The sequence below is a fragment of the Cebidichthys violaceus genome, unplaced genomic scaffold (assembly GCF_023349555.1).
Source record: "Cebidichthys violaceus isolate CVI_PGR_0920_01 unplaced genomic scaffold, fCebVio1.0.p SCAF_17, whole genome shotgun sequence".
Taxonomy (NCBI): domain Eukaryota; kingdom Metazoa; phylum Chordata; class Actinopteri; order Perciformes; family Stichaeidae; genus Cebidichthys; species Cebidichthys violaceus.
Genome location: NW_027176340.1, coordinates 1,990,825 through 2,004,745, shown reverse-complemented (window position 1 = coordinate 2,004,745; position 13,921 = coordinate 1,990,825). Strand labels below are relative to the sequence as shown.

Genomic DNA, 13,921 nt, shown 5'->3' with positions numbered 1-13,921 from the left:
ACCGAAAAGATATTCAGTTTATTGTCAAGCTGTCACTCTTATCAAGCTGATACACTTTACAGTTTACTGTAATTGCAGTATATGATGTCAGAATGTGCAGAATATATCTTTTTATATTAATGCATTTACAACTTCTGGTGCATTTCTACATACCATAATGCTGTGGTAGTATTTCATTTTGAATTATTTGAGGCAACCACGAAGGAACTAGTGAAACTAGTGCGAGTGCTTTGATCGGTGGACACCCTGTGTCTCGGCGCATGCATCCCCATGTGCAGTCCTCACTCTGCGCTGCCACCCGTCCACATCCATCAGACTCTCCTCCAATAAGCTGCTCCCCGGGGACTGGTGCACGCCCGTGTTGCCATGGAGACACCTCTCGGCCTGGTCCTGCTGTCCTGGATCCTGGATTCAGACGTGATGGGCAGCTAGACTCTGAAAGGGCGTGTTTTGAGTTTTACACGCTCGGGCTTCTCTGAAGCGTCAGACTCGTGTGACGTGACGACGATACGGCCGATCACAGAGGAAGTCTGGGACGATTGTCCTCTGTCTACTTGCAAACATTGATCGTTAGTTTACTTTATTGTCATCAGGAGTTGAGTGTTTTTAAGAGATTCATCGAGTTGTTTATCATCACTGACAGGAAGCGGTTGCCTAATGGCGTACATTTTCAATGAGAGACTAGAAGTTAGTGGAAATATTGCCGGAGACGAGCTCCTTCGATCGATTCTTAGTTCGACAGAACATCCAGCGGAAAATCCAATAAACCAGCAGATAATTAGGAGGGAGGATTAGGAGTGAGGGACGACCCGGAGACTGACAGCTGACATCTTGCTGTGGGACGCTCCGTCGGCTCACCTCTGCTCAGCCATTGATTGGTCCTCAGCTCCTGTTCTTCTTATCTTTGAGTACATGTTGCTGCAGCAGCAGCCTGGCCTAATGAGGGAACGGGCGAGAAGAACCTGCAGCGACATCAGGAGCATGCCCTCGTGAATCCAAAAATTGCATTAATCATTAGGGATTTTTTTTTTTTTATAAAGAACAGAGAAGTAGGGGGATTAGTTCAACGACTGGGACTTGTATTATAAGGCTCAGTGCGAGGGACAGAGAGAGAGTGAATTAAGGTCTGGATAAGGGTCGCGTTTGTCTGTGTGTCTGCTTTTCTTGTGAATTTGGCTCTGCAGTGTAGAGCCCAGATACTGCAGAGCTGACTTGGGGATTAGGTTAGTGAAATTTGGCTCAGAGTGGCTTTTGTCTGGTGTGTGTGTGTGTGTGTGTGTGTGTGTGTGTGTGTCTACACACAGTATGTGTGTCTCACTGCATGGTGATGTGAACGCCTAAAGATGTCATTTTCAAAAGTGTTTAATACCTTCTGAGGCTGGTTATGATTTATAATTTATCCCCATGACACAGAGACATGTAGTTCTTTCCTTCCACAGTCGTTGCACCAGTATATAAAAAAAACCATGAAGTGGAATCTGTGCTTCTCATAGAGTCAGTGAAGCACTGACGTGCTGAACCGGCCTGCAATTCTCCGTAGAGCAGACGCACATACTGTCAAACCCGTCGACATGTAAGATACTATTTCAGCCTTATTGCCCCGCAGTGAAGGGATCCATCCCTGCCGCTCCTCCTCTGGCAGCCTGCTGCCTTCTTAATGCATTGCAATAATTGCAGAAAATCCCTGTCATTCACTCTCATTTTATCGCTACTTCATTGTGTCAAGACGTCTTGTTAAACGGCAGACTTGCATTAAAACGCTGCACCAGTGCATCGCCACTGGTGTCCTGAATTAAGTTCAGGAGGAGGAGAGGGGGGGAGGGGAGGGGTGCAGGTTCATTTTTACGAGATAATAAGTAATGTCTTGTTCTAAGCCCATGAATGTATCCATGATACATCAGAGTCGATGATACCTTCTTACTGCTGAGGAAAGGTCAACGGTCAGATCTCTTTTACATCTGCAGGGGAAGAGGGAGACAAAACGTTACAGATATTTGAGAGTTCTGTTGAACAGAGCGGCTTCATCCAAAATGTTTTGAGGCAACAAACACTCAGCCCGTCTAGATGATGAAATGTCTGTAGTTTGGAGAACAGAGGCTGAATTCAGCGCGAGCAACAACGGATTCTTACAGAACCAAGACTTTGTACACTTAGCGTGAGGTGAGTGTAAACTCCAGTAGACAGTTCAGTTCATTCAACCTGTGCTAGAAGCATCACCATGCTGTGCTTTAACACAGCTGCCAACACACGGGGTTTTAAGTCCGTGAGGGGTCAAAGGTCAGGAATCTTTGACATCCCACTATTGTTTTCAGGGGGCTTCCTCTCTGTGTGTGTGTGTGTGTGTGTGTGTGTGTGTGTGTGTGTGTGTGTGTGTGTGTGTGTCTCCACTGTGCTTTCAGTTCCTGTCCTTAAACGGTAAAGGGGAGAGATTATGTTGTGGAGCAGGTGTCCAGTGGAAAGGGGACGGGCTCTTTATGACGGGATGTATATATATATATATATATATATATATATATATATATATATATATATATATATATATCTATCCCCCCCCCCCCTTCTCTGCCCACCTTGCTTGCCCATCCCTAAATCCAGTAACCGTGTCGTTGAAATAAATGGTCAGCAACTTCAAAATCAGGCCGTGTTTAAATCCGTTGACTATTTTGGTCTTGAGCGATGAGCGCGCGAATAATTAAATAGTTAAACTCGTTGCTAAAAGCACCTATGTCAGTCTATAAACTCAGTAATGTTTGCATATTGAATTTTAATGAGAGACGTATCTGGAAATGTCGAATTCACTTTTTTGTTTGTTTTTAAACAAAGAAAACCAGAGAAGCTAATGCCTAGTTTATATTTACGTGTAGAAGCTCACGCAGAGCCTTAAATATGGTTTTATATATATATATATATATATATATGTGTGTGTAATAATGTTACTACGCACCTGCACCGCAGACGTTTGATTGGACATCAGAGCTGGGAAATGAATTTACCGCCACATCCTGTTTCAACAACAACACCTTTTATTAAACCTGAGCACAGGAGCTCCTTCCTCATCATCCAACTCTTCCACGTTTCTTTCCAGCCACGGACTTCTGAATCACAATCCAGCGCAGTGCTGTGTGTGTGTGTGTGTGTGTGTGTGTGTGTGTGTGTGTGTGTGTGTGTGTGTGTGTGTGTGAGGTGCAAAGAGACACACGGCCGCAGGACTGTAAATCAAGCTGAAAGTGGGGCGTCCATGTTTAGCATCTTCACACAGAAATGTGTGGCTTCAAAGCCTTGTTATGTCAGAGAGGACTGGAGGTGTGAGGCGGTGGCTGTAGTTCATGAGACATGTATACTGAGGTTATGTCTTCCATAGATCATATAGAAAACGAGAGCTCTCTAATATCGTACATTAATCTTTTTTAAAAGCACTCAAAGCGTTTGAACCAGTTATCATTCTCGAGAGCGATTAAGGCGTGTTGTGTGTCAAACTACTCACTGTGTGTTTTTATCTACGCCGTAAACGCCCGGCCCTTTTTTTTATTTCGTCACTACGTTGGAGCGAATCAGAGCAGAATCAAATACGGACATCAGAAGGATTTCTTTATTCAAGGAGGGTAATAATAGTGCGCGGGACTTCTGTTGGTGGCGTTTAAGAAAGAGAAACAATCATTTTCACTTTAGCTTCAGGCCTACATTTACATTCTCCTGGGAGTGAAGAGCACCACGGCGGGGTCCCCTCCGCTTTGTGTAAACCACAGCCAGTGAAGCAACTCAAAGAGCTGGGAATACTTAGGGAATAATCCTCCAATTCCTCATGGTTTGTGAGAGGGAAGGGCACACTAGCTGGTGTGCGTGACCTATTTTTCCAAACTCATCTGAGGAAAGCAGCGCTGCAGCTGCTGGTTCAGAGTTCCCTTTTTTTTTTTTTGTGAACCGTTTTTTCAGAAGTCCTCCCTGTCACTCATGCGCTTCCGTGTCACATTTTCCTGGGGCACTTCTCTCGGCTCGCCTGCTTCGGCACCGTTTTTACCCTTCTGAGGAAAAAAATGACACGGAACAAAAACAAACAAACACTGCGTACAGGGAACATAAGTGCATGTCTGGGACAGCCAGTCATTCCTGTCAGGACTGAAGCAGTTAAGTGGTGTATCCCTCCCCGAGCTCTGGTTCCGGGCTCTCTCTCTCTCTCTCTCCACTAAAAAACAGAGTTCTAAGCCGTCAGCGCTGGAAGGGAGAGGGGAGGCCCCCCCGGACGAAGCGGAGGGCTGGGACAACGGTTAACCGCAGGGCGAAGAAGCACGGCGCTCCAGGCCTGAGGCCAGGCGGCACGACATCACAGGGAGAGACATCGGCGCTTCAGTTCTAAATGGCGAGCTTCCCAACGCAGTGAGAGCCTGCATATGTAGCCGCGAGGAGGGCTCAGCTGACCGAATTACACCCTCAACAGTCTGTGTCGCTGCAGCGGTTTCACCGTTCAGTCAGCAGTTCATCTGCCGTGGCTCAGACATGTAGAAAATCCAACCTTTAGTCCTTATTTTTTTTTTTTTTTTTTTTTTTTAGGGTTACAGCTTGCTCAAGATGTTGTAACTCAAGATGTTACAACATGCAGTGACTTCCATTAAGGAAGTTACTTTTTTTTTTCTCCATTGTTCCAAGTGCTTTACCAACGCAGACAGCAGTAAAGACATCAATACAAAAAGTCCTTTTGAGTGGAGGAAGAGCTTGACAAGCTGGTGAATAAATTCCGTGCAAAAGCGTCATGTGATCATTTTTTTATTTATTGCTTCGAATAAAGGAATTCAACATCTTCCAAAGAACCCAAAGACAAAACGCGCTTTTGTTTTTCCATCACACTGTTTGTTTGATGAATTGCTAAAGATAACACAAGACTCATGATGAAGCCACCTCTGGACGTCCTGTAATCATCTCATTCTGCTCCGAGGAGAATCGTGTTTGTACGTGACAATAAAAACGTCTTTTAATATGAGACGAATAAACCTAATAAAAGACGCTCATTAGTTCAGGAGCTTTCTTTCCTCCTGAGAAGTGACACCACTCATCCTGTTTGCAATCGCTTCCTCCCTCACGCTGTGTTTCTGTTCTGCTAAATAGGCCTTCCTCTGTTCCCGAGCAGAGGCATTATTGTTGCTGATGACAGCGCTACAAAGAGGAGTCGGGTTCCTCTCGCGGGTTCCCACTGGCATGAAGGATCTGCAGTCCGCCCGGCAGCATCGGGTTTCCTCTCAAGGAGAAATGTTACTCTCGCTCTGAGCGGGAGAGCGCATTAGCGTCTCATTAAATCCGTTTTTACCTCACAGTAGGTCCACGGCGTACGCGCCTATCGTACAACCACGGGGCGTCTCACAGCTTCCCAGTCACAGCTACAGACGCTCGACGTTGCTGCTCGGCTTGTGTAAAGGTTTATGTGACTGTGACATGTAGCATGTTGTGCTATTTTGCATCTCAGGTATCGTAAGACAAGCTGAAGCGCTTCACATATTCCCCACTGCATCAGTCCCATCTTAGAGGGTTGATCGAAACTTATTCCTAAAGTATTTCAAAGATGCTGCAATGTTATTTCTAATTGATTGTTACTGTGTCAATCTTTAGGCAGCATGTTGTTGCATGTTGAGTCTTATTTCTCTGTCAGTGGCTGATTGATCGATCTAAACTGTCTTATTATGTGTCATATTTGTCAATCAACACGATAAACCTGCACGGTTTCATTAAGTGTCAAAGCAGAAAACCATCTTTCAACGTGAAACGAGAACGTGGAAGACAAATACCTGAGGAAAAAAATATGATAATACACTTCATAATATGCTTGGCAGGTTGTTTGTGACCAAGGCATTGTCGTAACAGCTGACTCACACCATTTTTTGTTGTTGTTGTTGTTGTTGTCTGTTTTGATGGACAGAGATCCGTAACCAGCTGGTGGAGCAGTTCAAATGCTTGGAGCAGCAGTCCGAGTCTCGCATCCAGCTGCTGCAGGACCTGCAGGAGTTCTTCCGCCGCAAAGCAGAGATTGAACTGGAATATTCACGCAGCTTAGAGAAGCTGGCCGAGAGGTTCTCCTCTAAGATCCGCAGCTCCAGGGAACACCAACAGTTCAAGTGAGTTTCCCCCTCGCCGCCGTTCGGCCGCTCGCTGATGAAACTCTACATGCAGCTGACGGGCTGTGTGGAAGGCCATTGTTTTGGTTGCATATCTTTTATTTATGCTTTCCAAATGAAAAGTCTGACATGCTGACCTGATTTGCATCTTCTCCTATGTGCACCCGTCACTAAAACTGCTCTTCTTTACTGCCTGTATATTTGATTGATGTTCAATTATAGCACATATTTAAGGAAAAACAAACAAACCAGAGTGTAAGAATATAGATCAAATGGTTTTGAAAAAAAAGTGCAGCGTACTTTGCAATATTTCCTCAGCCCTGAGTAATGACTCCCCCCCACCCCCCCACCCCAATGACTCAGCACTGCTCGATAAGCTCATTGCCATCGGCGCATTAATAACTAAACATATAGCATATCTACTCCTGGGACAGGAAGAAGGCTTTGTTTAGCTCAAGTTTAAGTGAGTAAATCTGACTGAGACAATAAAGGGAACGGGGACAACAACTAGATTTTTGGGAGAATGAGGGAGAACATGCGTGTTGTAGCTTGAAAGCATATTAGTTTCCCTGCATGTCGTTGACTTTAACTATTTGTTTTGTTCGGTTTAAATGTATTTTTGTGAAGCTACTGTCCCCCTTTTTTCCTCTCAGCGTGCACCAGACCACAGGGATGTGTGTGTGTGGCTTCATCCTCCTCTAAACACTCACTATTTATAACCCGACTGTGAGACCCAGCCCTGCTGCTAATCACAGAGCCTCGTGTAGATTACAGTGCAGAACTACACGGCGGAAAAAAAACCCTCTCTCAATATGATTATGCGCTGTAAGAAAACGCATATTATTACAATTAAGATCTCTGTGACATCTGCAGAGGTCGACTGGTTCTGCCGCGCTGATAAGGATGCGGTTCATTGAAGAAGCTAAATGCCGTCCAGAGCTGCACACAACAAATCCAATGCACTCAGTGATGTAATCTCACACTTTGAGTGACGCTTTGTGCTTCATTATGTTTTAGGATTGCATCCGTTATGTGCAAATATGGCATAATCTGCACCACACAGAAGCCTGTGGAGGTGGCTATTCATTTAAAACCATGTCATTTATCCAAGGAAGGAACTTATCATTAGTGTTATTGCTACTGTATGTGTTTCACCCGTAGCATTGACCCATTTTCTGTTTGCAGCTCGGGAAACCCTGAATAAAAAGAGAGATTGTCTGCACAAGAATCCGCCGCTATCACATTGGTACATGACTCACGCAGGGCATGAAATTAAGCTCTTCCGCTCCCTAAAATCAAGCACCTCGGGGCAAAAGAGGCGCGTTGGATTCAGTCCGCAGACTAACCCAGCTGTGATCTGGCAGCAGATCTCCAACGTTAATCTACACCAACATGTAGTCTTAACTCCAGCTCTGATTCTTGCAAATGGAAAACTGCAGGATTGCAATTCTAACATGTTCATATTCTGAAATCTTGAAATGTCTAATATGAAGAGGCCTGTCTGACTTTTAATGGCGCCTATGCATGCAGGACCTGGTTATCGATCATGTGATCCACGAGAAGCCAACTCGCCATACTGAATGATGATTCAAATTGAAGAGAAGTGACTTTAGTTCTGCAGATTATTAAGTGTGATTTATAAATGCCATCTAAGTGGGTTACAGTTATTTTTGGAGTTATTTTTGCCTCCCAAGTCCCTGTTCATTTGTAAATAAATTGTCGGCTAATCAAAGTACTTTTTACTTGAGAGACACGTTTTGGACTTCTTGACCGTAGACACAGAATAAGATCATGAAGAAGTGTGTGGATAGGATGTACACTAGCTGTATGCAGTGTGTGTGTGTGTGTGTGTGTGTGTGTGTGTGTGTGTGTGTGTGTGTGAGTGAAGTGGATGAGGACTGCATAGTTGAGTCCAGATGTGTTAGAGGAGGTGTTCATGTGCCGCTGCTGCTATGACACAGTGGGTTAACCGCTGGACTGTGCAGTTGATCTTCTGCACACGGCGAGGAACAGGTGTTAGCCAAAAAACACAGCTAATCCTCAGACGCATGTTCTAATAATATTACACCCCACACTGCCGAGATCATAGATAGTTGCTTTTTTTTTTGATTGTGTCTGAGTTATCTCTCACTCTGTATTTCATATCATGTAGCAAATCTGAACCATATCCTTTTTTTTCCCCCTGTGACTGTCATTCATGGCGGTGAAGGTTATGCTTCTGTGAACTCGCTGAGGAGCACTTCAGGGGCAGCCTTGTGTCTGATTTATACATTTTACCAAAGCAGAGCAACGCGATCTTGACCAGGACAGACTTCCATATGTTGCTGGATCACAGCCTGCAGTCTGCTGGCTGAACCCTCCCAGTGCAGATTCATTAGCGAGCTGAATGCCACAGTGATTTACAGCTACTGCAGCTACAGCTGCACCGCAGCAACCCGACCGAGGATCGTTTTGCTTTTCCACTTTACCTCATTTGCCTCAGTGAAAAGACACACTGAGGGGTTACCGAGATGCTCCAGTGCTGCAGTTGCTGCGCGAGATAGAGCACCACTTCCTTTCTCTTACTGGTCCACAGTTCCTCAGAGACAACAGCTTAACCTGGTTATAATTATGGAGCAGGCATTTCAAGGTACATATATCATGGATGTGATTTATAATGCAGCACGATTGGTATCGTCTGTCCGTCATACAGACATATTGAGACGTAACATAGCACCATTAAAAAAAAAAAAAAAAAAAAAAGGCAACTCATGCAATATTGATATGGAGAATAATCTGTCTGGGAGAGATAAGACAGGGCTTGTGCTGATGTCCAAATTGGTGTGTGTGTGTGTGTGTGTGTGTGTGTGTGTGTGTGTAGGAGCTCCGAGGGGCAAAGGGTAACGAGTTAGACTATCTCTCTTTAGGCCGGGTTTGTTCGAACACTGTAGTCCATTCCCTGATCGTGTCGGGTTGACAGGTCCAGCTGGTGGAAAGCAGCGTGACGATTAGCTGGTTTTTGCAGTTTTGTTTTTCAGGTCTTGTCAAACCCTTCCTTGGCTGTTCGCTGCGCTGCACTCTGCTCTGGGCCCCCCCCCCCCCTGTTTCTGTGCAGCTGTGCATTATTAAATGTTGGCAGTGTGTCTGCTCACGGAAAAAAAAAGGGAAAAAAAAAAACACGTGCTAAATGATGTGCAGATCAGCGCTGTAGCATATTGAAGCCCTGCTTGAAAACGGGAGGGGGGGGGGGGGGGTAAAATGAATTTCAATGGGAAAGCTGGCTGCATGTGCCCACGTTCCCCTTGTCTTTTGAAACTGTGTTTGGCTCCTTCTCCTTTTCTTTGGCTGTTTCATTGATACGCAGCAGGCAGGCAGTGCGGAGGGGATTAAAGGCCTCCGCAGAGCCGAGTCCCGGTTTGATAAAGACACACTTCCTTCTGGAAACCCTGGCTCAGACACATCGCAGCCCCTGGGTGATTAGATGGTGGCGTCCAGTGCAGCCGTGACTAAAGCATATGCCCTGTTCTATGTAATGCTTCCTTGTTTAGGCTATGCACATGCATGGAGACGGCTTGCCATCAGTTTATCCTTATTAAAATCAAAGGATTATTGCAATATTCTCTCCAGCCATGCACTCTTTCTCTGTTTCTACATTTGAAACCGCCTCTGGGTCTGATCTTCTTCACGCTCCTCCGTGCGTTCGCAGATTACGCCGCATGTCTGTGTCTGCTTCACAGAGACAGCGAAGCGGTGCAGAACTTGTAAAAAAAAAACAAAAAAAACAAAAAAAAACCCATGGAGACAGCCAGGCAGTGCTTTACAGGATGAGACGGATGTAATAGGATGCCAGAAAAGCTGCACTCGTCTCTCCTCCTCTTCCTTCTCACTTCTCCAGAGACTCTCAGAGCTCATTGTTTGCCTTCTGCATGTTAATGATATCCTGTGTATAAATACCGAGGGCACGGAGCCGTCCAAAAGCAACCCCCCCCCTTTTTTTTTTTTTTTTAAGCCTTCTGGATTAATTGACCTGCCGGCTCTTAACCGATACTCAGCCTTTTAGGGGACATCAGCCAGGAGAAGTAGGGACAGAGTAGACATGAACGAGTTTTACTGCATGCTGAAGTCGATCCCTCGTGATGGATAAGCCTCTGTCTCAGGAGCCGGAATAGAAAAGGTAGCGTCTCTTTCCCATAAAACAAGTTAGGGAGCTTCATTTATTACCGTGATAAAATACTTCCAGAGATGCTGCTGGTGCACGGGCCTCATGATCAACCTCCTGCTCCTAATTCCTAATGTTTCTGTTTCTCTTTTCAAAGACTTTGATCCTAAACATTAAGAATATATATATATATACCATGCCACTTTTAGACCAATTAATAATGACTAATTATCAAAACTAATAACATTCCCATCATTCTCAAGCTGTACTTTTGTGTTTACCGCTAATCAGGAAATGTTAGCATGCTAAAACGTTAAGCTAAGATGGGGAACATGACAAACATTATACCTGCCAGACCTTTTAACTCGAACACCGATGCCTCCATATGACCTACTTAGGTAAACATCAGCGAGACGATTGGCTATTTCCATATCGGTTTTTTTTTGGCCACCAGCCCACTGCAGACAGACCCAGATCCGGCTTCTCTGCAGTCGGAAGCTCCGGTGGGAGGCGGAGAGCTCCGGAGAGCGGCTCCCTACTCCGGGCCAGCAGCCAAGCTTTGAACCTGAACCAAAGGCCGCGCAGGGTAGACCGTCAGACCCGGCTGCAGTCAAATGAGAGGTTTTTCTAAAGGGCTTCTGGTGCTCAGAGACACTACTGCGTTTGTCCACAGGGACCACCAACATCGACACAAAGTGAAAGTTTCTGGAAGTAGCTTTAAGCGGCAGATTTAGCACCGGTGTTGCACTGGGGACTTCAAACACCTTTCGCCGTCGGAGGAGGGCCGAGGATTTACCTGAACAGTGTTTTGGATGGAAAGCTAAGGAGGATAAAAACGGGGCCTGGTTGTGCTTAGGGATGCGATGAAGCATCTCTGACCACTTTTAGGGATTAGCAGAGAGTCGAGGTGCTTATCCGTAAAAACCTCTCAACCACAAAACCACAATTATACACCGAAGAGCTGCATCCCTTACAGGCAGATACGTCAGTCAAGCAGAACTGGTACAAAATGAGGGACGGTGACTGAGACGGTAGAAATAGGCCATCCCAGAGGAGCGGAGGAGAACCTGCTCTACATCAGTGTTGTTAGTAAAAACCTAAATCCTGTCATCTGGGTTCATCTCAATTTTTAAACGGCAAATTAATGTTCAACGTGATCATTTTACGATTACCTCTTGATTCTCGGCTCCTTCAAATTACGTTTTTTTTGTAAATTAATTGACTCGCGTTATAACTCAGGACACCGTTCTCAATGTGACGTTAAAGAAGCGGGCCTTCGTGATTAACGGATAGATTTAGATCCCGTTTTCTGCCCCTCCCCCCCCCCCCCCTGATGTCACGGGGGGCAGTGCGCTGGTGTTTGTGCCCCGTCAGCCTGATGTAAGTGTGTTCAGCGGCTGAAGTTAAGCAAAGGAATAATGGGGAAAGCACTCTGGAGTAGCTAGATATCAACTTCATTAGATGTGATTAGCATAATGGAGGCTCTCTGAAGGAGGGCTCTTTGATGTTGGTGCTGCTCATCTCTTCTTCTCTACCAGTGAAACCCTATTCCCCCCCCCCCCCCCCCCCACCCCCCCTGCTCCGGCTCTCTCCCTCCTTTTGCTCTCATTTCCCCTTCTCTCTTTGTTTCCTCCTCCTCGGGGGTTGATTGATTGATTAATACTCAGATAGGATCCAGACAAGGGTTTTGAAGGGATTGTGTGTGTGTGTGTGTGTGTGTGTGTGGTTCTATGTCTTTGGTCTTTCTATTGGAGATCACCCGAGGCGGAGACAGTTTAAACTGATTACGCAGCAATCAGGGGCCCATGACTCTGTGCATCATTATGGCCTCCAGCGTTCTACGTTTACAGCAGTTGATGCCTAACACACTGTGCTAAGATGGTAAACACGGCTACACATCAGCATCCTAGCATTGTCAAAGTCTCAAAGCACTGCTGTGCCTGAGTAGAGCCTCACAACTCTGTGAGTAAGTATTATGACATCCTAACAGCCCTGTATTTTTCTTTGCCTTTGTTCAGGAAAGACCAGCACCTGCTGTCCTCGGTAAACTCCTGGTACCTGGTGCTGAACCAGACGAGGCGAGAGAGCCGCGACCACGCCACCATCAGCGACATCTACACCAACAACGTCATCGTCCGCTTGGCCCAGATCAGCGACGACATCATCCGCCTGTTCAAGAAGGTCGGTGACACTATCGCGCTTCCACTAGTGCACAAAGTGTCAGAGCTAGAAGGACGAAACAAATACCAAGCGATGTGCAGGAAGCTTTCGTTGGCTGTACTTTGTTACGCCTTGGTGTACTTTTTGGCTTCATTTTGGCCTCAGCACATTCAGTGAAGTTAGCTTAAGTTAACCCTCCCCCCCCCCCCCCCCCCCGTCGCCCACCACCCGACTCTCTGCATACCCCTACAAGTGTGAGCAACATCTGGCTCGCTGTCAGCACATAGCAGAGACGACTGAGCTCTTATCCAAACACCAGAACCCTGTTTTCACCTTGCAGGCCTTCCTGTAGCTGAGCTGCAATCTGCTTGATAGGCTTCATTCAGATATTACTCTGTTTGTGTGTGTGTGTGTGTGTGTGTGTGTGTGTGTGTGTGTGTGTGTGTGTGTGTGTGTGTGTGTGTGTGTGTGTGTGTGTGTGTGTGTGTGTGTTTGCACATCTGTGTGTATGTATACTTGTGTGTGGATGCAAGCCAGGCTAGTGTTTGTCAGAAAGTGTGCCGGAGCTGAAGAGAGAGAAGCACTCCGACCTTTTTGAGTCAGGTGCCCTCAGGTAGTTGATTCTATATTTTTGAAAGTATGACTGGATGGCTCTGCTGCTGCTGCTGCTGCTGCTGCTGCTGCTGCTGCTGCTGCTGCTTGCTGGCGGACATATTGGGAGGCAATAAATAATGCATCACAAATGTCATGCAACTCATGACACATGCACATGAACGGATGATTGACTGCTGGACACGACGGGGTGATCAAGGACGGGGATTACAGCCGTCGACGGAAACGTGATCAAGGTGTCGTTTAGCATATAAATGACAAACATTATAGTGGCAATGTTTCATATTAATGATATATTGTAATTATGAAGTTATGGTCAGTATGTGATGATGCCTTACATGGTTAGATGGCGTATGCTATTCTGCTCTTCTGTCTCAAACAATGCAGGTATAGTAGTTAAGGCACTGTTTCTGTTTAAGTGAATTACAAAGAGAGCGTATTAATACACAGATGGCTGTGGGGAATGGTTGCGGCTCAGTGGAATGAGTGGGCTGTTCTTCAGGCGCACGGTTTATGGTTCAATCCCCGGGTCCTACTGTCTGCATGTCAAAAGTGTCCTTGAGCGAGACATTGAACCCCAAGTTGCTCCCTGGGCGCTTTTTGCCGTAGCGTCCCCCCGGTTCGTAAATGCAGAGGTCAAATTTCATGTACGTATGTGATGATTGTAATAAAGTTTTTAAAAGGTGCAACATTGCTACTTCTTCCCTGCTATGAAGGCAATATGTTAGGAATGAATACGAACAGGTTTCTATAAGGCTGTGCATTTTATACCCGGGCCTTCGGTGCTGTCCTTCTACAGCGACGGTTATTATTTGTTTCTAGGGGTGTAACGAGACGCGCGTTCGTATTAAACCGTTGCTAATAATGTCATAACTTCTCTTACACATGTTTTTCGACCTGAACTCTTACT

At 45.8% G+C, this 13,921-nt stretch overlaps 1 protein-coding gene across 2 annotated transcripts in view; it reads left to right on the top strand.

Annotated features, from left to right (window-relative positions):
* The window catches only part of srgap3 (SLIT-ROBO Rho GTPase activating protein 3), a 46,942-nt gene that overhangs the window by 6,944 nt on the left and 26,077 nt on the right, over positions 1-13,921 (top strand). For both annotated transcript variants that reach the window (XM_068711944.1, XM_068711943.1), the window contains exons 2-3: positions 5,906-6,101; positions 12,258-12,420. In XM_068711944.1, coding sequence (XP_068568045.1) covers positions 5,906-6,101; positions 12,258-12,420 — 359 coding nt within the window. The remainder of the gene's footprint in view (positions 1-5,905; positions 6,102-12,257; positions 12,421-13,921) is intronic.